The following is a 25364-nucleotide window of genomic DNA, read 5'->3' as shown; positions in this document are numbered from 1 at the left end:
AATCGATTCTCTTTATCACTTTTTTTTATACTTAACAGTGAGCTTTTGGTTTTTTTACTAACGTGTTTTATGAGTGAAAGAAGATCAAAAGCAGTGACGAGTGTGGGAGCCGAAGAATACAACTTTGACTGAATAAATTGTGCTCCATAGCCTTTAGATAATACAATCATGAAGTGGAAATCAGTGTGGGTGCTTTTACTCGTTAGTGTCGCGGTTTCATCGGCATACTCCGTGCACGAGGAAGTCGAGGAGGTGAGCTTTTTTCTATTTTTTTTTTGTACTGCTTTCGAAGTTGTCGACTGCAAGTCGAGCTTTTTTGATTATAAATTAAGACGAAAGTAGATAAATTATGAGAGTTTGCCCGTCTCATAATTTAATTGCTGAGATGAATTTAGCAACTACTTATTGGGATTCAACAAAAATTTAAGCACCCGTAAAAATTTAACCTTCATAGAATAGGGGTTTTGAAATATTTAAAAAACGCGATTTTCTATACAATTATGGTCTAAGGTCCCTGTGTCAAGCTAAGTTGAAAAGTTGGTGAGTCACACCCCTTACGCCTAGAGGCATATTACAGCCCTCTAAAGGTAAATACTTCACAAATCATACGATAATATTCAATACAAATCAGGATTAGACATTTTTTCTTTAATCTTGAATAAAACATGTACATATTGAACGATAAAAAGTAAAATATTACAGGTAAATCTGCGTAACCAGCAACTTTGTTATGTACGAAAAAAAAAGATAAAAAAAAATGAAAAATCAATGATCAAACGGCGCAACAAATCAAAACTGCACATATCATATGCGTTACAAAACGCGCGCGCGCGCAACTGTACTCAGCAAGCATTGATAACCTCGGCGCGGCGGAATTGCGCTATACACACATACGAAGCAGCTAAATGAGAATTCAAAAGCTTCGCTCGCTCCGCGCGCGGCATACACAGAGAGGAGAGTCGAAGAGAGAGAGAGAGAGAGAGAAAAAAAGCCGCGCGTATATTTGCTTTCCTTATTCCGCGATATGTGCCACGCGAGCGTAATGTATAACAGGTTTGTGCGTAAAGTTAAATTAGTTCGCTTCGAAGCTCGCGTACCATAGAGTACTGCACGTTTATGTATGTATGTGTGCGCTCTCTGTACAGTTCGCATTTTATGCTTGCGATGCACTGATTTTTTTCCCTCCTCCTCTTCTTCTCTTCGTTATTTATTCATCCACGACCGTACACCGTAATTGCGAGTGTATATGTATAATACGCTTGCCCGAGTGTATTACTCAATCGTCGCACGCTGCGATGCATTTGCACGATTATTATTAAGAAATCGCATCTTTCGCGCACTCGGCTCTCGGTTCTCGGCTGCCGAGCGGGCCTAGCGATCTCAATTCGCGTGCATAAGAAGAGAGCTGAAAAAAAAGGAAAGAAACCTCGACAAAGATGTCGATATTCACGTAAACGTGTGCTATTTTTTTTTCACCCGCGATATACACAAGCTTCAACAAATTGGGAGAATCGCTTCATCTCGGTGTAACGTAACGAAGGTGTCTGCGGGCATGTGTTTATTATAAAACTACGATCGCGAGGGGGCCAAAGGCTGTACAGTAACAACAACAACACCGCCAACGCCGTCGCAAGTGTGTTGTGTTGTGTGCGTGGTTACGTAAAAATAAAAAGGAGAGTTTCCGAAATTGATTGGCAGAAGAATTGCCCCGATATTTATATCAATTAGTCAGCTTTATACGGGACGTAGACGCTTTTTTATCTCTCTTTCGTTTCGTTCGATATATCTTTTTGGTCTCTCTCTCTCTCGCTCGCTCGTGCTGTGCGTGCCGCAATGCGTGTGAAAAAGTAATTAAAAGAGACCCGCGCGTACGCGTCGTGAGATATCGTTTATAAATTGTGCAGTACTCGAGTGCATTTAGGAGACCGGCTCAGCGTTTGCTTTCGCGAGCGGATCGACGATTTACGCACTGTGTGCGTGTGTGTGCGTGTGCGATATTTAAACAGCGTCATCCTGCAAAATAATGGTGCGGGAAAAAAATGCGTCGAACGCAGCTGCGTGGTGTGGTTAAGATTATTTAAGGAAATTAAATTCGTATAAAGCGAAATTAGCGCGAAAGGAGAAAAAACAAGCAATGAAGTACAACTCGAGTTGCTCGCGTTGAATAGCTATAAAGAAGGAAATTCCGGGATAAAAACTCGTGTATCATTATATACACTCGTGTGTGTATGTGTGTTTTTGTACTTGTAAACGAGAGAAAAAAAGTGGCAATTATTTTTATGGAAAGCCTAATATTAGTAGCGCGCAAAAATCGTATTGTATCACACCGCGGCTCGTTCGTCTCTTATTAAACGCACATTACGCTCGCTCGGAGCCGCGTGTATATGTGCTTTTATGTACGATACGCGAACGCTTAGAAAGTCACTTCTGCATAATAGTTGTCACTCATATATACTCGCAGAGACCCAAAGCGGCGACTTTTGCGCCCCACGGATGAAAAATCTCCATAAGCGCCATTCCAATGGATGAAAAGCCGAAATTTTTTTTTCGATGGCACACAGACGCGAGGCAATTAAGATAATTCGCTTGGAAAATATAAAATTTTTACGATTAAAATTTTCGCAATTCACTTTTCGAAATAGCTATCGCTAGCTAGCGTGTATATTATAACGTTCAAGCGTCATTTAATGCATAGAGCGGTATGCGAAAAAAAAAATTAATAAACGAAAATTTGCATGCTGGTACACGCGCGCTCGCGTGGCATTTGCCCTCCGGACAAATAATGCGAAATCATATACACGACACGACAAACTTTCCACATATACGCAGTGCTGTCTAGTCGCGCGCAGTTCAAACCTTCAAGAGGTACAAAGTTTTGTGTTTTTTTTTTCATCGATGTTTTCGCGACTATTAGAAATTTTATGATTTATTATCAACGGATTGACTGAAATAAATCAATACATTCTCGAGTGTGTGTCGCTGACCGCGAGTACATTTATAAACATTACGTAAAGTAGGAGGACAGCTGCTCTCGGCTGCTCTCGACGAGTTATATGGACACTTTTATACTATGTAGTACCCGCCAAATGTCAATTACTTAATATCGTCGTTGTGCATAGTGGTAGTATTAGCAGTAGTAGTAGCAGCTACTGCGGTGGCGCACAGGAAAACTGGTTAATTGCCAGCCATAATCTGGATTAATTAAAAGCTCGAAGACATACTACTGCGCATAGATCGAGATTCTCGGCGCGGTGCGAGCTCGCGACACTTAATTGTTCGATCTGATTGCACCGCGCCGCTTTACACGTCCAGTAGTGCGTCTATTAGTAAATATTTATAACTCAATATGATCGGGCTTTCGTCGCATCAATTAATCCGCTCGATCGAGCTCTCGCGTTGCGTTGACCTACTTATCCGTTGAAAAAATGCTCAACTCATTCATAATCACGCACCATCTCGTGTGGTACGCGATACAATTACGAGGCTCATTTCCCATCGATATATACATTGATTGGAAAGAACAACTACAACAGCAAAAAAACGAGAACATCAATATTTTTCTTCAGACGCTCGAGTTTTCGTGATTAGCTCATACTCGTACGAAACGTAGAGCGGATAAATAAATTGGCGTTTTTATTTGCTGCGTTTACTTATGTACAAATACTATACGCGCTCGGCTAAAGCGAGTACTTTGAACTCTCGCGCTCTTGCGTCTCTCTGCGCGAGCATGTGCATAAACAGCAGAGCTGCTGCAGCTCGAGTCACGATTGACCTTCGTACGCGCATAAAAGAAAAAAAAATAAACATCATCGTGAGTCGCGCGCATGGTAATATATGTAATGAATTGAAGGACGTGCAATTGTCTGTCACCTACTACTCCTCTTCCATTATACATGCATTTATAATTTAGAAAAAAATAAACACGATGATAATGATTACTTGAAATCAGAGAAGTGAAAAAGGTTCACAATGAAAAGGAAGTGGCGTGCATGTGCACACGTGATGCATACGATGATTTGATAAAAAAAAAAAAATAAATAAAAAAATACCACGTCGTGAAAGTACGAGTGTGGCATGTGGTGCTCCTGCTACTGCTGCCGTTGAACGAGTACATACGTTACTTTATATCGAATGCTATGTATCGAAAGTTCGTTCGAAAGAGATCGAAAGTGACCAGGAGAGAGACCTACACGTACACAGACCCTGCAGACACGCACGTACTGTTAAGCTACTACCATTGAACATTAATCATCAGTTTACAATGCAAACAAACGTTAGCGCAGTGCCAATAAATATGATTTTTCAATGCGTTTACTGTCGCACACATTGACGCGGGTACGGATTTAAAGCTCTCTCCGATGCGTCGATAAAGTATACGAACATAGAACAGTATTATTGTGCATGCGCGCGATTAAAAAAAATGGAAATTATCAACCGCGATATTGCGTAAAAAGAGAGGAAAAAAAAATATTGTTCGAGCTGTGCAATATATTTTTTTTCTTATTATTCATGTACGACCACTGCACATTATAATATAATAAGCCTCTGTGTGTCTGCGCGCGCTCGCGTTTCTGTGGATGTTCGCGACCACCGCCGCAGCCGCCGCCGCTGTGTCCTCCATCCTCCGCAACTTGTACGTATAGCGCGCACATAACTCACTCGGACGCGGACCTTGGATATATCCCAAGGCACAGGTATATTATACCTCCGTGTACGTACACGCGCGCAATAGTGTACATACGACATGGAAAACGTTTCCATCTGCGAATATACACGTACATACATAAATGAATACGAGCTCGTCTCTCGGCGGTGAGAAAATCGGTTATAAACACATTGTGCCAGATACGCGCAAACTTCGTGCATATGTGCGCTATGATACGCGTACTATTTTACTCATCTTGCAACAAATCGATACGTGCTGTACGATGTAGTACATCGATGCTTCGCCAGCTGTAATGTGGTACGTGTAGTAAAAAATCGTAATCGTGGCTGCGCTCGTTATTCCCAATATTTTTTTCTTCTTTTTTTTTTTTTTGATGTATGCAAAGCGAGCGATTATAAATTTCGCAGCGCGCCCACGACGCGCTCCATAGAGCCTATAACCGCCAAAACAATAGTCACGTATAGCACATTATATAGGCAAAAGAGAGAGAAAGAGAGTTAAAAAAAGAGGTTACTTAAACGCGCTAATGAATTTTTGCACAATACCGTCGACGCCGAGCATGAGCAAGCTTTATAAAAGATGAGCTGGTTCCCTATGTGTAACTCGACTCGAGGTAAAATAAATTTTACCTAGCAAAAACCGTATGTTTTCGAACGTATACATTGATTAAAAAAAAATTAAAATTTAATGCAGATTTATTTATTTGTTGCAAATTAGACATTATATCTTGAATCTATTGAAGTAACTAATATTGAATTTTATTATAGGTAATTTTACATGAGATCTTTGTTGAAAGTTTATATGTATCGGTGCTGATTTATTTTGTTACATTAACCGTACTAAAAATTCATTTAAATGCAATTTCAAGGATTTAAAAATTTTTTTTTAAATGCAAATATTTTGATTGAAAATGAATTGTTTTCATACTGATTTGATTTGTATGTTAATCACACAAAAGCATTATGAAAATTCAATCATAATTATAACTAATATCCACCGCTAGATGTCGTGTACCTTTATATTTAAAAATCTGCTAGTGACACAGTGGAGATGATTGCATAAGTTCGTGAAGTTCTCAAGCATCAAGTTATACATTATGCTACACAAGCTATTGTACCATATAGCTTGAAATAATCGAAGAATTGACAAATTTCGACGAGCTCGAACCATATGGTTTTATGCTAAACGTGTAACGCACACGCTGAAAACAACTGTATAATCTCATTTCAATAAGTTCTCGAGTTTGCTCAGCATTGATAAAAAATTACGCAAGTTTTTGTGTATACACAGGCAACAATTTCATGTAACCGTCTAGACTTGCCAGACTAAAACGGAGGGCGGGCAAGTGTACGTATGTACCAACGCCTAGATGTATTTCCTCCCAAATACGATCAAATTGTGCTGTACGTACGTGTGTAATATAGAAAAAGGTATTTGTCAACATTATGTCAGTCGCCCGAGATCTCTCGGCGTCTAAACATTATGATTTACTCAGTTTGCGCGCGCGCTCGAACACTGCACTTGCGGCTCGGGCGGCGCAAATCACCGCGTGTATTATATACACTTCTCACTGCCGCGCTGCACTTGGATTGATATAATGTTGCTTTTCTCACATCATAATTATAATAATCGGGGCGGTGATCTTGCAAAGCATATATGTATAACGATTACTCAATATTACGCCGTTTATATGTATTTTACTTCTTGGCTTGGCCGCTCGTTCGCGCGATAATCTAACGGCTGTCTATAATACGTATCGAGGAGTGCGCGCGCGAAAAACGTCGACCACCGGGGAACGATCACGCGGCACTTTATACACGTTATAGCCGCGCGCGCAAAGCTGTATTTCCTGCCCCCGAGCTCATCTCTATCCGTACGGATCTTTATAATACAGCCAATTCATGCATCGAGAGTCTGTAATAATGCCCCGTGCATATATACGAAAGCGCTGAAAAGTCGTGCGCTCAATCAACTTGGCAATGTACAGGCTATAATATACAAGCGCTAATCTGTATTTTACGTACGTATTACGCGCGCGCTCGGCGTGATCATTCGCAGGGGGAAAAAAAGTTATGATGCAGAGACGAGTTTATTATAAGCGGGTTTCAAATACAGCTTATGGACCATCGTTCGACGATAGGCTGCTGCTGCCGCCGTGAATATATATCTCGTATAAAAGCTCCCTTGTGCGCCAATCGACTTACATACTATGTATATAAGTAGCTCTGTATGAGCGCCACGCGACGACTATTTTTCGAGAGAAAGTTTTTGCAGTCGCCTGCGCGCTAATCGCGGCGACGGCGGCGTGGCCTCGGCACGTGGTATTAGGCTTGTATTACTACCGGTGCATACAGTAATCTTCGCTCAGCATCGTGTCTATGGCGTATACCGTGCGCGCGAGCGTTTGTGCGGCTTAAAATCGGCCCGCATAAATTTACTCATAAAAAGTGTTCAACGCGTATGGATGTATACACGCATTCGCTCGTGAATATACAGGAAACGAGAGATTTTTCCTTTTTTTCTCTCTTTTTCTTTTCCCTTTTTTTACGTAATTAGTCGCGTCTATTGTTCGTTGCCGGCACACGCATTATCGTCGCGTGTATACTACACGGCGCGGTACGGACGTTGATTGTCCGCGAACAAAAAATGAAAGAGATTGATTGATTGAACTTTTTATTTTAGGCCACAGGGGAAGCCCCCCGTTGGGCGCCATGGCACCGCAACAGTGCGACGTAGAAACGGCGAATATCATCGACACAAGTATAAAGAGAAGAAAAAGAGGCAGAGATAAAAAATTGCTCGATGAAATGAAGCAAAAGTAAAAGTTTCCGCAACCCGTTTATGCGCGCTTTTTTCTCCAGCTCTCGAGGTACTTTTTTCCGTACAATGGGGCGATAAATTCGATTACGCGAGGATTGAATATCATGACGTTTACGAAGGGGATCATAAATTCAACATATAAAGAGCGACCACCGCGAGAATCAAGCGATTGATAGGGAACAAAAAATCGCTATCGAGTGAGTTTTTGCTAGTCGCGAGTTGCACTAATCATTGCCTGCCGATGCACGAGATACCTCCTAATTGCGCTGTCCTCGCGGTGTCGATCAACGCACGTGTGACACTTTTCACCCTGTTCTCGTGCGATATACGGAGGGTGTACATTCGCCGATCACTGCCAATCATAAGATACACAATGGGAAAAATAATTGCTGCTGCACGCGGACAAATTGATGGAGTCGTCGATGCTAACTAATTGTCGCTTTTCCGCTCGACGTAATTGTCGAAACGAAATATATTGACGTAACGCACGAGACGGCAGTAACGGCGGCAGCAGCACACGGTTAAAGAAAAAGTGAGATTATCGTGGAAGCATTTTTTATAATATACGTCGAAGCACACGCGTATATACATAGGCGTTCTCATCGAGCGTGTAATTATGCACATCCGTCCTTCGCGACGATTGCCGGTAATTTTGCGTTATTAAAAGGCATCAATTTCGCGAGAGGATAAAACGAGAAAAAAGGAAAAAAAAAAGCAAACTGTTTGCTGTGCGTGTGTTTATGTGTACATAACGAAATTCTCGTGCATCTATTATTATTTTAGGTTTGATGAACTCAATCGCGAACATGCTCGATGATTATTACAAAATTTGTCGACGAACGGAGAGACAGAAAGCGAGAGGGAGTGAAAAAAAAAGGAAAGAACATATTATAGACGTGTGCACACTGCGCGCTGCAGGTGCACGACCTCGAGCCGCGCCGTGCTGGTTTTTAGCTTGACTAATCGCAAGTGCAACAGCCCTATTTATATACTTATTCGGATATTTAATACTTAAATATTTCATGCTTGTCTGTGCGATTACTACCTATATGCCGATAATTACGAAACACCCGATCATTGGAGTCAAGCTTTAAGAGAGCACCGAGTGAGAGAGATAGACTGCATCCAAATATATTGTGGTATATAGATGGATTTTTTTTCTCTACTTGGCTTGGTTTTTTTTTTTTACTTCAATGAAAATCTCACTGAGGCACTGAGCTGAGAGATACCGATTGCATATTTTAAAAGCAAACTTGAGATATATATAATATATAGTAACATTGTGATATACGTATACGTATAATATATAAGCGAAGACTTCTCTCTCTCTCTCTCTCTCTCTCGTAATAGTCAAGGACTAAAAGCATGCACGTGTTTATTCTAATTGAAAAGTACCAAAGTGCAGTATACTGGGATAAACGCGCCTCACCCACGCCTAAAATCGTGTTTCAGACATAATTTTTTTATTATGTATAATAATACATCACACGCATAATGTACGCATGCGTGTTGCGCGATTAACACAATGTAACATTTTCTTATCTTTTATTGTGTGGTGATGATCGTGATCATACTTACAGCATACAGGCGCGAAAGTTGATAATATTCGGAGCCGGTGACTTTGTCAATTGCATAATTTTCATTCGCGAGTGATCTCGTGGACTTTTTAATGAATTGGATGCATGTTAAAGGCCGATATAAGTACCTTAAAATCGAAAAAAATGTTATTCAATTTTTGGAAAGGATTTTCATTCCTTTTCCGTATTTTGAAGTAGATGTAAGTTGCGGATAGGGAGAAAAATATGTCACATCAGTAAACCTTTCGAATAATAAAGTTTACGAAAATCTAATGTGTATATATAATCGACAATTCATTTTACCACTTGCACATTTACAATACTCCATCTGTTGATAGAATCAAAAAGCTTATAATCAAACAAAAACCTTTGATAATGATAAATTTTGTTGTAAAACAAAATGAATATTGAAATATTAATCCATTCTAAATTCTAAATTTTGCTATGGGTTAATTTACACAATGTACTTGTAGAATACCCTCCTAATTTGTCTTTGGGACATTTTTCCTAACATATAAAACAAATTTTCTTAAAAAATATGTTATCAACCAATACTTTTTTTCTTTTCGTGTAGAAAGTGAAAATTTGAATTTGAATCGATAATACTCGAAAATATTAAAATTAATAAATAGAACTTAACAATTTTTGCGAATAATTTTACGTAATTTCACATTCAAATGCCGTTCGTTACAACTTTGTATTACACGCGCGCAACGCTCATCGACTTGACCGCACGATCGTGTCGAAAACAAAAATTATCTTATAAAGTCCCGAATTACGAGCCGAAAAAAAAAGGGAAAGCTCTCGGAGCCCCGACACGGGCGCGTTCCCCTCGACTTTGAAAATTTATCCGGTTTTGTTGGTCTGCATACATAAATATAATATAAAGTAATCCTGGCTCGTTGTCCTTCAGCTGCAGCGCGGCAACTTTGGGCGCACCTGCAATTAACGTCCCATCTTATGCCGCTCGCTTATGTATACACATTTTTATATATGTATGCATCAATAAATACGTAATCGCGAGACTGGTCCAATTTCGCAATAATTATGCGCCGTTGTCTTGCTCGAGGGCATTGTCATCTCGTTATAAAATCGTCGAATCCAATGAATCGTAAAATTCAATACGATATTTTCTTTTTCAGGCTCGAAACTCTATCGAATTAAATGTTACTCGACTCATAATTTCTCATCAAAAATGCAACGGAGTAGCGACTGAAATTATCTCGTACTCTCAATCAACATTTTTTCCCTGCACTCACATCGTCGCATTGGCATGCACAATTTTCGCAAATTATTACAATTCAGGTCGAGCCCAGGCAATATATCATTTCATCATTCGGCGTCGTAATATACTCACGTGCGGTGCAGTCCCAAAAAATTGCCCCACCCCCGACGTATAACGAGAAAAAGAAGAAAAAAAAGAACAGCCGGCAATCTTTGGGTCGAACCTGTTGTGTTGTCGGATTTATGTACACGTCTCGAGCTCTCGGACGAAAATGCAACATGCCTCATTTCGCACGAAGTTGGGTGCAGTTCTTTTTTTTTTTGCTTTGCTTTTCGGGACTCTCTTTTCTTTTTTGGCGCGCATAATAATAATATAAATATATAAATATATGTGTGTATGTGTGAGTGACGCCGCGCGAGCAGCAATCCATAAAAGTGTTGGCGCGCGCTCATCGCAAAAAGTGAAAGTATAAACTTTGTGTGCGTGTGTATGTGTACCGACAAAAAGAACAGCTATACATGGTAATAAATGTGCAAGCGCCACCACGTATAGGAAGCTTCTCATTATATATGGGCCGCGCCGGTATTTAAGCTCGCTTTTACGAGCTTCTATGAATGCCGGGAGGTGCAATTTTATGCACTCGTTCCTTTATTCAGTCTTCGCTCCGTTTTTTTTTTTTTGCTTCGTCGAACATCAATCAAGAGCTAAACGCGCACTTATCGTAGCACGCGCGCGAGTATCATCGATGCGAATCTTGACGCACGTTTTTCGCACGACAATATATAAAAAAAAAATAGGAAACAGTAAACACGTATTGTTAAAAGGCAGGAAAGAATAATAGCCGAATATCCTAGAGAAATGCACGTAGCTGCGTACAAACTATCTCATACATTTTTCTCGAGCGCTCGTCAAAGCCGTAATGGCAATCAGTTATAACGTAATGATAATCGAGAAAGCTGCTGCGCCGCATGAAACACGAGCGATAAGGAGACTCGCAATTCGTGCTAAAAATGCCTGTATATGTGCAGGCCGTCGCGCATACGTAGAGCCAGCAATAAAACCAAACGAGTGCGCTATTTTCACTATGTGATACATTAAATCGTTCGTATCTCTCCCCGTATGCTGCACCAAACACTATTGTCAGTTTGCGCTCGAGCATGCGGTGCTTTATGATTTTTTCTCTTTCTTTTTTTTTCGAAAATGAAAGAAAAGTATTATTCATCTCGATCGTTCATTGTACACACACACACACACACACACACACACGTGGGGCCAGGCCTATGTTTATACTGCGCCAGCGAAAGAAGTTAACATATTTTCTTGACGGCTCGTATCGTTGAGCGCGCATGTGCGCTTTTCTCGGGTGCGAGTAAAACTTTACGACAATCGACTAGGAAAATCATTATATTCTCTCGTCTCGGAGTCTTATTATTAGACCGCTAATTTTTTGATCAATTTTCGGGTGAAAGTATATATGCCTATGTGACCAAAACGTGCGAAGTATGTGCTCATGTGTGCGCAAATTGTTTCGTATTGCTCGGACAATTGCTAATCCATTTGCGTTACGTACGATCCATTTATGGGCTTGGATTTTTCGCAGGTATGCAAAACTGTGAATTGCACAACGGCGAGTTCGGTACGAAAGATTAATTTTCGTGCGCGCGAGTATTTGTCAGCATCTGATAAAAGGGGCCGATAATAATGGATATTCCTCGGTGCGGCTCCAAAAAATTGAGCAAGTTTTTTAGGGACGAGTATATTCCTCGAAGTTGTGGTGTTATTGCACTATTGTACACGATGCAGACGATATACCGCGCGCGGCGAGGCGCAGTTTATTTGTATATAATAATAACGCAATCGCTAAAACTCAGACACACAGACACACACGGACATACAAATAAATGCCCCCAAAAAATCAGATAAGGAAAGAGAGAAGAGCCGCCGTTGCCGCCGCCGCTGCTCTGACTACGTAATTTGTACAGGAGAAAGAATGCAGAAAGGCGCATTATTGTGTGCTAAATATCCATGACTTAACTGCACTTTTACTCTCAACGCGGCCAGGCAGTGCATTTGTACACACACTCGCCTCACACAAACACACATACAAATGCAGCAGTGCAGGCTGGATATGCGAACATAAGGCTGTGGCTCTTCTTGTCATTATGTACGCGCGTTAAGTGCTCTTACCGTTAATGTGTGTCACATTCGTATACACTGTGAGCCTCGAAGTAGCCGTTCCCCTACGCTGCGGCGCGCGCGACTAATTTCGCCGCAGCTATAACCGACACTTTTGCAATGACTCTCTCTCTCTCTCTTTTAAGATCTTGAGATCTCTTTTGTGCGGCTATACTTATTATAGATGGACGGGCAACAACGTCTTTCATACAATAATAGTTGATGAAGTCGTGGTGCAGCCTCGTAGGCGCGAATATCGTACCGCTCTAGTCTCAATTTTTCATCTTTTTTGTTCTGCACTCATTTGCATGCAGCAATCTTATCGGTATTGCGCGCGCGCGAACAAGTTAATCGCGTCGTAGCGACGCGCGCGGACGTGAGCTCGCGTACGAGCCAAAAATCGTGATTCGATGAAGTAATTTGAAACAATTCATTACAAAATGTGTGAAGCACGAACACCTCCATTTGGCTTTCGACAAATAAATTTCCAAAGCTCGGCGATTGGCTGCAGCATACAACGCTAGAATATACCCTAAATACATTGCATAAAAGCAGAGTCTCTCTCTCTCTCTCTTTTACTATACATATACTCGCTCCTCGAGCTCCGAGCCATTATAACTTTCGAAATCGCATTATAATATTACGTGTATGTATGTTTTGTGTGTGTAAGTGTGTGTGCATTTGTGCTTGTGTCGCGCGCCGGCGAGTTGCATACATATAAACCTCTGTGTGTGTATACGCATCCTCGCCTCGATAGTAATCATTTGCAGTGAAAGAACAACAATAGCCTCGAAGTATAAATACGATTCGTATAATTTACCGCATCTCTGACATTGTCGAAATTAATCCGGTGCATATGCATGTATTTATGAATGTCTCTCTCTTTACCTTTTCAACTTTATAAAAATTTAATTAATAAACAAATTCTCGCTCAAGCGGGGGATTTTTTCTTTCTCAGAATTATTTTAAGCATTAGTTTTAGATTTTTACATGTTTGTAAATTTTTTATCATATGTTATAGTTGATAGCTACATCACTTTAAGCTCTCCACAGCAACTGCTTATGAGTAACTTTACAGAATGAATTAAAATGAAAAACGTATGAATTCTGCTTATACAGGAATTTAAAATAAGATTTTTTGAATTTTTTTTGGTCCAAATGTTGTATCGTTTTGTAATTAATTAAGCATTGAATTTGAGAATTCTAGATATAGTTTCTGATAAATTAAGTAGTTTTATTATCAATATTGATTGTTTTTATTCACAAAGGAGATACTTACGAAGATAACAAATAAATAAACAAAAAAAATGAAAAGGATTTTCCGAACACCTCATTATTAGGTTTAAAAAAACGAGCTTTTTGACGGTGAGAGCGTAAAAAATGGTTTCTAGCTTGGGAATTTACATTATCGAATGTAATATACTCCGATTGAGACACCTACTGGGGGTGAAATTTTATATATTTATTTTAATGAAAAATACAGATAACATTAAAATATTAAAGTTTTTCTACGGAATTGAGAGAGATGATATAAAATAGTGTTGAATGTGACGGCGCACTTAGTTTTGAATTATTTGAATTACTTTAGGGGAGTTAGACTTGGACTTCCATTAAATGTAAATATTGAAAACAAACCGTATACGCGCGAGACTCGTGAATCTCTAAGTTTGTGTATGAAATTAGCTCGCAGCGTTCAATCTGAGAATGTATTTAAGAGCAAATTGGTGCCGAGTTTCGGATTTAACCGCTAGATGTCACAATCGATTCCCAATGTAAAAAAATAGGGTATTGTATACTTATGTATAAGTCATAGTTTCTCTATGCAACTGGCTTAGTAAGTTCATTTGGTGGATGCTCGGATTTTTCTTGTAAATCATGTCAGAATTCATATCTAAATCTCAAAAAAAAACACAGTTTCTTTCTCAAAGATGATAATCGCATCATTTCCATTAATCGCACACGCTCCTCAATCTCCGACATTTTTGTAATAAACAAAGCCATATGGAGTGCGTCAAAGCGGCTGAATAGAGCCACAATATATCTCATTCAACGCGCGCACTCGTGTATTTATTGTTTTCCCCTATCCTTTCGTTTGCGCAAAAATTGAACGGAGCAATTATATCGCCATTACGAGGAAGCTTTTCACGCCGTATATACGTACACGATCTCGAGATATATATCGTTGCGTATATATTATATACGGTGTCGCAGGCATCGCGAGCGCGCGGCAAATTACGCGATAATCCGTGCATTATGCGCTACTTGCTGCTTCGCACTCTCTTTCGTGTTTGTACTATACTCTAGGCATAATACGCCGTGTATGTGTATCGAGACCATGTAATATGCAGCGCAATGCGCGACTTATCAAATAAATCTCGGACGAAAACGAAAACAGCGAGAGAGAGAGAGAAAAAATGAATTGTGTTACTTCTGCCTATGTGTTGTGCATTATATGCTGAATGCTATATAATATACAGTCGTCATGGATGGAATTCTTGACTTTTTGCACAATGCATGTGTGCTACATGAACACCACTGCATACCAGCATACTGTACATGCAGCTTCTAGTCATCGTGGCGCGAAAAATTATGTAATAATCCCGACGTACATAATGTCCCACAGCTGAGCAGCGATATTACACTCGGCTGCAATGGTGTGTATGTGTGTGTGTGTTGGCAAAAAGTTTATTTGACAGCAGCCGCGCACTCGTCGTCGTGCCTCTATTAATACTTCGCACACGGTGTTTGGTTTGCTCCGAAGAAGAAGGAGTAAAAAAAGAGGTGTATACACACAGGATTCATGCATGATCTCTCGCGTGACAAGTCTACTCGCGCGCACGCCCGTCGACGTGTTAAATCCGTGCGGCGTGGTTATAACGCTGAACCGAGTCAAAAATGACACGTTCGTTTAACTCGCGAAAACTATTTTTCGCTAGATCGCCCGTAGTGAGTCTTTTACTTGCGTAATTAGTCAATGGAGGTTGGATACTCTACTGCTTGACGTTATGCGATTCGTTATTGGACACACTTGATTATATGGGAATTTTGCGAGCATCGATCAAGTTTGGATCTAGGCTTATAAACATAATATATGCGCGACTCTGACATTGAAATACGCGCGGTTATTTTCACTCGCTCACGATATGATTACTTCGAAGCTTTATTGCTTAGGCAGTTCGTTAAACGTTCGTTTATCGAACGAATGGCACGCGAAGAATTTATGGAATCGTTTGTTTATTGCGGTGTAAATTGCGTTATAATCCATGCGAGTTTCTTTTATCTTTTCGGCGCTTCAAATTATGCTCTACGTACTGTGGTATAATTTTCCGAACGTTATATTTTTACGATTCGAAATGAAAATGCATTCCGAAGAATGTTTTCGAAATGTATACATATGCTGAATGCTCGTATATCTGCTTATGCACAATCGACTTGAAATCTAATTCAACGCTTTTGTTATATTCCGCAGGATAAGGAGCCACTGCGAGGGAAGCGCTATCAAGATGAGAGCTTCTCAATTTTCGACGATATATTCAATGTAAGTGTTTCAACAATATGGAATGTTTCATTAATCATTAACAGCAAAAATAAAATGAAGTTAATCGCCTAATCTCGAAGTTTAAGAAACATTCAACATTAATAATGGCTAAATGTTTTTAAATATATTGTCAATTGGCTCGTTTTTGTCAATTTTTCTGTTAAAATTATGTTAAGAATACTAAGTAAATTTAAAATGTCCTGAAAATAAAAGCTTAAGTGTATCAAATTTTAGACCAGTTTTTAAACACCTTAAATGTAATAGTAGAACTTTCCGCCACCAGATGGCGAGTAGCTTCATTTCTGTAAATCCAAAAGTGGCAAAGTAAAAATATGTTATAAGTCCAAGAAAGGTTTTCGAAAATTTTACTTTTAACGATCGAATTTGTTTCTCACTCGTCAACGAATGTATTACGTGCACACATAGGACACCGTGTCCACGAAGTTTGAGGAAGTAAAAGGAAATAGAGTCGACTTACGTGAACGACATTATTGGCGGATGGTTATAATTGAAAACAAGCGAGATTTTTTTTCTCATGCAAAAAATCTAGAGAGCCCCTTATAAATCACCACGAGCGACGTATATTATATTACGCGCTGCATATAATACAAAAACGTATACACATACACACATCACCGAGTGTATATGCAGCATTACGTCGTCCATGCCACTGGTCTACGCGTATATCGTATATGTACGCGTCGAAGCTTTTGTTACGAGTCAATATTTATGGATTATTATATCAATCGTCGTATATACAGCCCGGGCAGAACAAATTTTCCGGTGCGTGTCCGTTTTCGAAATAATAATTGATACACAGCGTATACACAACGTCGAGACGTGGCCTAGGCTTGTTCTGCTGCTGCTGGGTGCACAAAACGATACGTCGTACACATCGTAAGGCCGCTCGCGCGCACGGTTCACCTTTAAGGTTTACAAGTTAATTATTTTTCCGCCGCGGCTGTGTATATAATACCGCGACCGTTGCTAGCATGCGTTGTACGTATATACGTGTATCGATATTAATATACCTTGTATGTGCGGCTACCACGTGTATGGACGTATCTGCACTGCAGTGTGTTGCACGCGTCGTTTTATTAACTTTCTATCGGTACCACGGGCTATTTTATTACCCGGGCTTTATAATATTTTCGCCGACATGTTATTGATTATTAAATATAAATGAATATTGAGTCACCTATTAATACACATCGCGCGCCGAGAGAGAAATAGAGAGAGATAGACGGAAAAAATAGATTGTGAATTTTGCTATTAATAGTATACATATTACGCTCGCGCGCGACTCAAGGCAATTAGCGTGAATCACTGAATATTAGTTTTGAAAAAGTTTGTATGAACCCGCGATGCATTGCCACCACGTCTACATATAACACACACACACACACATCGAGAGTTTATATTGTCTATTGAATCGTTGTAGACAATAGAAACATGTAATATGCGAAAAATTGACGATGTATGCATGTGTGTATATAAATATTTTCTCTCTATCTATTGCATTTTTTTTTATCTTAGTATACGCTTTTAGACGCGCGCGTGGCATATTTTATTATACATATTATAATAATATAAATATGATAATGAGCGTATTGTATTGCCGGAGTCATAGTAGAGAGGGCTTAAATAACTCTATTATGTTGGGAGCTTTGTGGGATTCTCATCATTCATGCGTTTTTTTTTCTTTCTTGCTTTTTATATATAATGTATGTATCTCAATGTTCATCGCACAAGTTCGCGTGGTAAAAGGAAAAAAATTATTAGAAAACGATTAAAAATTATTTACCAAGCAATTACTCTGTACTTGGTAGAAAAATACTGAGCATGCCTTGATGACCGAAAAATTACCATTTAAACTTCATAAAATATATTATCATTATTTGGCTTGTTTTTGATAATTTTCCTTTGCAATTACGTTTAAAATATTAACCGTATTTTAAATCACCCGATAGTGACAATAACAATTTAATTGTTCCAAAAAAGTTAGACCAGCTTTAACCACTCAATTAGACTACTTCCATTCTCCACTACTAGATGGCGAATATCTTTATCTATTAATCAGCAAGTGTCAAAGTCAAAATAATTGTATAAGTTGAAGCACGGTTTCAAGACACCGGCCATGAAAAATCTCATTTAAGCCCCAGCCACTAGATGGCGAACAGCTTTATCTATGAATATGCAAGTGGGAAAGTAAAATTAATTCTATAAGTCAAAGTATCAATTTTACTAAGCAAATTCTATAAGTCAAAGTATCTCAATATTTAATTAGTATTTCATATTTACATTTTCTTTATCTCAAGATAACCCATAATATTATTGTCTTGTGGTGCGCAAACACGTTTTTGCGTACGTTACGGCCGCCTAATAGAAACTCTATTTCATTAATTTTCATTATTTTTCTTAACTCACGTATAATATAAAATATTGAGCTTTTATTCATGGGTAATATACATTATTCAAACGATCATCAAATTTTTTATCGAGATGTCTCGCATCCCCTACAGATTCCGGTGTCGACTCTGCAAGCAGTGACGAAACTCTTGAAAAATCGTTACCGTTACGACGTCGAGGCGGCGGCTACCAATAACAACGATCGTGCATCATCCACCGACGACGTTACTACCACCACAACTACAAGTCCCAGTACCAGCAGCAGCAGCAGCAGCGAAAGCTCCGTCGTCGCCGTGGTGCCGCTCGAGCTTGCGCGCTACCGAGCCGAGCTCAAACGCCAGCGAAATCTGCAGCGCCGCTATCAGGACCAGTTGCGACGCCGTCGCTTCGAGCAGATGATCCGGGCGAACAAGCGCAGCCAGCAGCGGATCCTCGAGGCGGACGCCCGCGGCCCGCATCGCTATCATCGCGACCCGCTGAGCTTCAGCGCCGTGGACAGTTGGGTCAGTCGTCCGGCGAACCCGAGACGCTTCAACGGCCATCAGGGTCACGGCGACGGACACGTCTATCAGTACTACGATCCCAAGAAGCCGCTGAGCTTTTCGCTGAGTCCGCAGCAGCAGCAGCAGCAAGGTGAGCGACTCGAGCTACGATTCGCAATAATTATCATTATATATTTGACCTTCCAATCATGTGGGTCACTTGTTCTTTTGTTCCGACCCGCGTGCGCGGTTTATAACTTTCACGCGCGCGCGTATTATTGTCTCTCGAGTTCTTCGGTAATGGGATGGGTTCGTTTCGTTCGCCTGATTTCGCGATAAAATTTTTATTTACACCCACGCAAGAAGTGTCTGCGAGCGCCTGGCGTGTCGAAGTATCGGCGGCGCGAGCTATAACGATCGTTGATGGAACGTCAGAGATTTCGGCATGAATGGCTTTTTGTTTCACCAAACGAGTCTTCGTTGCAATTTGGAATCTTTGCGCGCGATGAGATAAGCATGAGCCGCGCGTTTGTGCCGTGCATGCGCACTTAAACTTATATACCTCTCATACGAGTGCGCAGCGAGCTTGTAAAGATCTCGAGAGCCGAGATGAAGATATCGGCCCTATTACAATGCGATTGTTTTTACGAGCCCCAGCATTATATATGTAGGAGAAGCAGCTCTTTAAGGAGCTGCAGCGCGCGCGTTTAGGCGAGCGATAATTTATTTGTTTTAGATTTAGATATTCAGATGTACGGCGGGGCTTATGAGTCCTTAATGCGCGATGAACGATAATCATCGCGTCCCTCTAAATAGTTGAAGCGCAGAGCCATATAATAATACAATATGTTTCATAAGTATTTATGTGTATTATTATTCTTTGAACGATTTTTGATAAAAATCTCGCGCGCGGCTCGTATTATTACATCGGCTCGGCTGGCACGTATACGTTATTCGCGCGAGTTTCGTGCGGGTGCGCGATTGATTTATAAAGTGTAATAATCCGTCTGCCATTGTTCGAAACCTGTGCTGCTGCTTGATATAGTATTATTACAGAACTCATTACCCGGTGTGGCTCCTTTTTTATTTTTTATACATTATTATTAACCGATATGGATTATGAATTATTCACGAAAATTAATTCGAACGTAATGCGCAAAGCTTATATATGTGTAATCGTTTAATAATAATGCGCGCAACGCCGATATCAATTACGCGACGATCGACGTTCGATACACTTTTCTTTTTTTTCTCGACGATATTTACATATAACCACGGTTAATTGAGAAGTGTCACGCGCGCTGAAACGTGTGTGTGTGTATATAATACAGTGTGTACAGGGAATTCGCGAAGCTTAATTTATCGATGGCAAAGTTTCGCTTCTTTTTTTTCAATCGACGCGGCGAATAAATCCTTATTAAAACGCGCATTTCACGCGGCGTCGCTTCATTCACTCGGCGTCGAGAGACTTTGAATTTTACCCCCGTAGGCACATGTAGGACATCGACGCTCGCCGCCGTGTTCGTATACGTATATTAAATAAACATATTGCGCTGTGTATACAACATCACGTGAGTGTATGTGTTTCAGCAATTCGCCCAGTTCCCACGGAGCTGTCGTCAGCCACGAGCCAGCGGCCCATAGTCGAGCCTGCAGCGACCACGACAACGACGACTACGACGACGACGACAACGACTACGTTGCCGTCTAGCACTGCAGCGGAATCGTCGTCCGTGCCGACTAATATCAAGGTCGAATCGCGGCACAATAATAATAACAACAATAACAACAACAACTATCATAATTACGCGGTGCACGAGAGCATCGACGAGGGCGAGAATCCCTTCACCTTACCCAACTGGTTCGGTATAATCCACGTCGTTAGCGACGAAGCCAGCAGCAACGACGACTACAAGAGCAAGTACGCACAGGCGCGGAAAAACCAGGCGGCGCGCGAGGAGGAATTGACCGGTAACGAGATCGACGGCGATCTGGCGGCCGCTTCGTCGTTGTCATTGTCCTCCACGGCATTTATCATTCGCAATTGAATGGCGCACCAGAGACCCTTGATGAACGCGGCGTGCGCGTACATAGACCCAGGATTGTACATAATTATGTAAACGCGCATTACTCGAGGGCTTGAGTTTCGATTTTTTACTCTCTCTTTCTTTCGTTGATTACGAGAGATTCCGAGAAAGAGTAAGAAATACATTTGCCGCCCCGAAAACGAGTAAAAACAAAAAAATTAATACATAAATGGCCCCTCGATAATGAAGACGAATTTCCACGATAAACGTTCGATTGACAAATTCAAAGTACTTGGAGATTAATGCAGACCGTAACGATCGCATACGACTTTTTATACGCGAAAAATGTAGTTTCTCGAACGAAATCTCCTTATATACGCGCGGCTAGATGTAGTTGCAGCGGCGACTTGCAGATCAATACGGGGACTTATATCACAGAGACGTGTGCGGCGCGTGTACTCTAATTGAGAAAATTTTCACGCGGATGAAGATTTTTTTTTTACTTGCGTTGGCAGTTTATAAACTACATACACACGCGAATGCACAAAGCTGAATAAGTCGATTTCAATCGAAACTCACCGCACCGAAACAAACTTGTAGCTGATCTCGAATTCCTATGAAAAAAGAAAAAATAAAATTTCGCAAGATACATCATTTCTTTGATCGTTTATTTTTTTTTTTTTTTTTTGCTTTTCATAAAACTCCTCGAACGTAAAATCGGCGTCGTATAGCGCACTAAACGAGCTTGCGCGCGTGCAGAGCTCGAGTTTAGGTAATCCCCCCCGGTTAACATATCGGACAAAAGATGATGTCTAAATTGGAGCCGAGCAAGATTTCGCATTACAATAATAATCGCACGAGAGAGCTCGAGAGTGAATATTAATTTCAAAATTCATACACACATGCGTCCATAAGCTTGTGCATGTGTGTGCACTTTAAGTGTTGCATATCATGTATGAGCGCGCGAAACGTTTTAAGATCATTTATTCCGCGTACAGTAATATTATAATTGCTCCGCTATATAATATGTAGATTACCCCACCACGTGGGCAATAATATTCAATAAATTAGCGTTTGCTCAATCGCTCATACACGGCTCAAACGGTGGAGAAAAGAACATAAGGGGTCGACATGACTTTCAAGCGTGGTGCGGTCGGGTCGCGCAAGACATGCGCCAGCTGTAACGACGCCTCTCCATCCGCGTTTTAACTTTCGGACAAATTTGTAATACGCTACCAAGCGATCGGTACATAATTCGTCAAAAATCGTCATGTCTCATCTCTTTCGTAACGCTGGCCGGTGCACTCGCGAGGCAAGTACGTATATTATAATGACGGTTACACACTGTACCGCGCGAACCCGTGAAAGGATTACTTTTGCGCGTCGCGACTTTATGCATGTTTTTTTACGAGGGACGCTGGGAATAATAATATATTTACAACTTATTAAACGACGCTTGCACATACGAACGCACTCGCGTACTTTTCTCTTTCTTTTTCAATCTCTTGTCTTTCTCTCTCCAGAGTCCATACTATATGAAAATTCTTGAGCTCGCGTGCCGCGTCCTTTAATTACACCGTAAACTTTACGCGATGCTTGTGGGGTAAAATTTTATAAATCATCGCTTCTGCGTGTATTTGTCGATACACACTCAAAGAATCCTTGACGTAGCATATAATAAGCTCGACTTGATTAAAAAAAAAAGCAAACGCAGGTATAAATGCACGGAACACGGAGAGACAGAGATATTGGTAAATCATGAAATTGTCGTAAAAGCGAAAACATATTATACGCTCGCTGTAACTGCATTTTCCGCATCATGACTGCCAAGAGGATCGCCGCCGTCGCTGTTGATGCTGCGCAACCTCTTTCATATATACACCGTATATATATATTATATAAAGTTTATGTCGCTTGGACAAATAACTCATAAACGTATATAAAACATATATACATACACATGTACATTTCACACCTTGTATTATAATTGCACTTATGTATAACATTCCATGTATATCAGAGAGCTGTAACGTTACCGGATTTTTTTTTCTTCTCCTAAGGTGTATAGTCACGTAAGAAGCGTATTATTATTTTGCAATCATTTAGAGATTAGATGCTAAAATATACCTCTACCGAGCATACTACCAACTTGTATACGTCCTAGGGTAGACTCTTATACTTTTTTTTATCATTATTATTTTGTAAACCTTTTCCATCCAAGTGCTTAGCTTATAAATAATGTGTATAGGAATATAAATGCGCGTAAGGGTGTCTTACGAAATTCCGTAAGATTGCGCTCTATGCGACACACGCACATACACGCAAAAGTTTTCGAAATTCATTGAAAAAACACTAAATTAAAGCAAAGATTGCTGTATGCTGACAGGTTTAAGTCCACGACAGACGATGAAATTGATGAATTTTTTGAATCAATTAGAAATAATTTGGATGCCATAAAGTAATTGGCTGTTTAAAATGTGTCAAAAGCGTATTAAAAAACATATGTATTGTAATTTTTTATGTACTTAATATTAATTCTATGTGCCTTTAGATGCCTCAAGCTGAGAACACTCAGTAATGGAATTGTAAACAAACGAGTATTTAAAAAAAACTTGAATACTAATACGTTGTTAAGTATTTTGCGATATCGAACATGTACTTTTCGAGTCAAACATTTATTACTGTATCAAGTGACTATTCTTTTATTCATCTGTATATTATACGATAATAATTTTTTTATATTAAATATACTCTATTTTAAAGTAAAAACGAATGTTTCGTGTCAACCGTTCGTCAATCCTCGTAATCCCGTGTTTCCTCGGTAAACATAACTAATCCGGATGCGTTATGTCAGCAGCAGCGGCAGCAGCTCTGACACGACTGAGAGAGTGGAGAAAAAAAGAAGGAGATAAGGTGAGTATCCGTTCGATTGCAGGTGCATGACTCAGTGGTGGTGGCGCGCGAGCTACTTTCGTCAAATCAATTAGGTCGTCGCGTCGAAGCCGCACTACTACGGAAAAAATAATTGATCACGCAAACGCGCGCGATTTTTCTTCCAGATACCTCGAAAAATCAACGTTGCGCATTCGCGTCAGCGGCTCGGCTAAAAAATGAAAACATTATCGACGCGCAGCAGTCGGCCATTATCCTTGTCTACACCCATTACCGGTCATACGCGTATGTATATCCCGTACACTAGTACCGATCTGCCTGCAAAAAAAAGCCGTCTAATCCTTTTATGCGTGTAGTAGTGGTAGTAGTAGCTCATTTCGTGCCACGATAATCACGTTATGAAACATAGTCGATATCGTTTATATTAATAAAAGCCGTGTACTCATTCAAATTACGCGCGCGCGCGCACGCGAGTATAAGTAGTCGCTTTTGCACGTGCAAAATCAAGCCGCATAATGGCTTGTATATCGACGCGATGCACACACACAACGCGTAGAGAAATCACTCATCGACGCGCTCGATCGATTAAACTCAATCAGTCCGCGTCGAGAGCGGCTAATTCGTAGCCAGAGCCTAGACACGATCGCGTTTTAAAAGCATATAATGCAGGGTTTTTCCTTTTTATCAATAAACGATCGTCGATCGTTATTGGCACACGTATATAAATCGCTTAAAGTGTATCTCTCTCAACGCACCTCGCAATTAAACTCGCGCGTATTTATCATTATTACGCTTTATACCCAGAAGGGGAGGAGGAGTGACGGTAGAAATTCCATCTACGTATCTAGTAGTGGTAGTAGCTTTTGAGCTCGAGCGACTAATTAACTTGTCTCGAACATCCTTTTTTGACACTATACGTACGCGGCGGGGTTTACATGTACTTCTGGGATAGACCCCGCATATATACAGACACGCGGAAAGCACGCGAGGAGAAATACAGGTAAGTCGTGTTATGGGTCGCTCGATTAACTTATCCAATCGACCAGTATGTATAGTATATATACCTGCATAACTCATTAAAGAAAAAGCCTTATAGCTCGCACATATTATAACATCCTCTTTTTCTCTCTTTCTCTATACGATTACGCGTGCGATTACTCGATAGCTATGGTATAGCTGCAAAATTGAACTATTCCGCTGGTGTCGAAATGGGACTTTTGCCAGACAGCGAGAGTGCACAGCAGTTGGAGTACCCACTGCACACACGAATTGAGTAATGTATGACTTCGAATTTATCCTCTTCGCTCCTCCGCCGAGGAATGATATAGCACACGTTGTAAGTCAACGTGTAAACGCGCGATAGATTATAATCGAATAGCTCGCCGACGAGACAGCCATTCATTTTATGCGCTTAATAATCGCTGTATATAGGAGGACGCGCGTGCGTTGTATTAGAACTCAGGATCAATGAGTTCGTTGCACCAGGAAGCGGCTGCAGCATAAAGTTGCAATTAAATTCCCCAGCACACTGAGAATTTTGGCTCCACACGTGT

At 40.5% G+C, this 25364-nt stretch overlaps 1 protein-coding gene across 2 annotated transcripts; it reads left to right on the top strand.

Moving 5' to 3' along the window:
* On the top strand, positions 1 to 23559 carry LOC106653045 (probable serine/threonine-protein kinase MARK-A). 2 transcript variants are annotated; one of them, XM_023462752.1, is made up of 4 exons: positions 1 to 252; positions 15933 to 16001; positions 18524 to 19043; positions 20483 to 23559. In XM_023462752.1, the coding sequence occupies exons 1-4, from the start codon at positions 169 to 171 to the stop codon at positions 20938 to 20940; spliced, it is 1131 nt and encodes a 376-aa protein (XP_023318520.1). In that variant the 5' UTR covers positions 1 to 168; the 3' UTR covers positions 20941 to 23559. The 2 variants fall into 2 exon arrangements, 1 of the variants encoding a protein (XP_023318520.1); XR_002763641.1 differs by lacking the exons at positions 1 to 252; positions 15933 to 16001; positions 20483 to 23559 and adding an exon at positions 18328 to 18461 and having other exon boundaries at positions 18524 to 18613.
* The last annotated feature ends 1805 nt before the right edge of the window (positions 23560 to 25364 follow it).

Source organism: Trichogramma pretiosum, unplaced genomic scaffold, assembly GCF_000599845.2.
Source record: "Trichogramma pretiosum strain Unisexual culture from Peru unplaced genomic scaffold, Tpre_2.0 scaffold1, whole genome shotgun sequence".
Taxonomy (NCBI): Eukaryota; Metazoa; Arthropoda; class Insecta; order Hymenoptera; family Trichogrammatidae; genus Trichogramma; species Trichogramma pretiosum.
The sequence above is the reverse complement of the archived record's forward strand: the minus strand, read 5'-3'. Positions and strand labels throughout refer to the sequence as shown.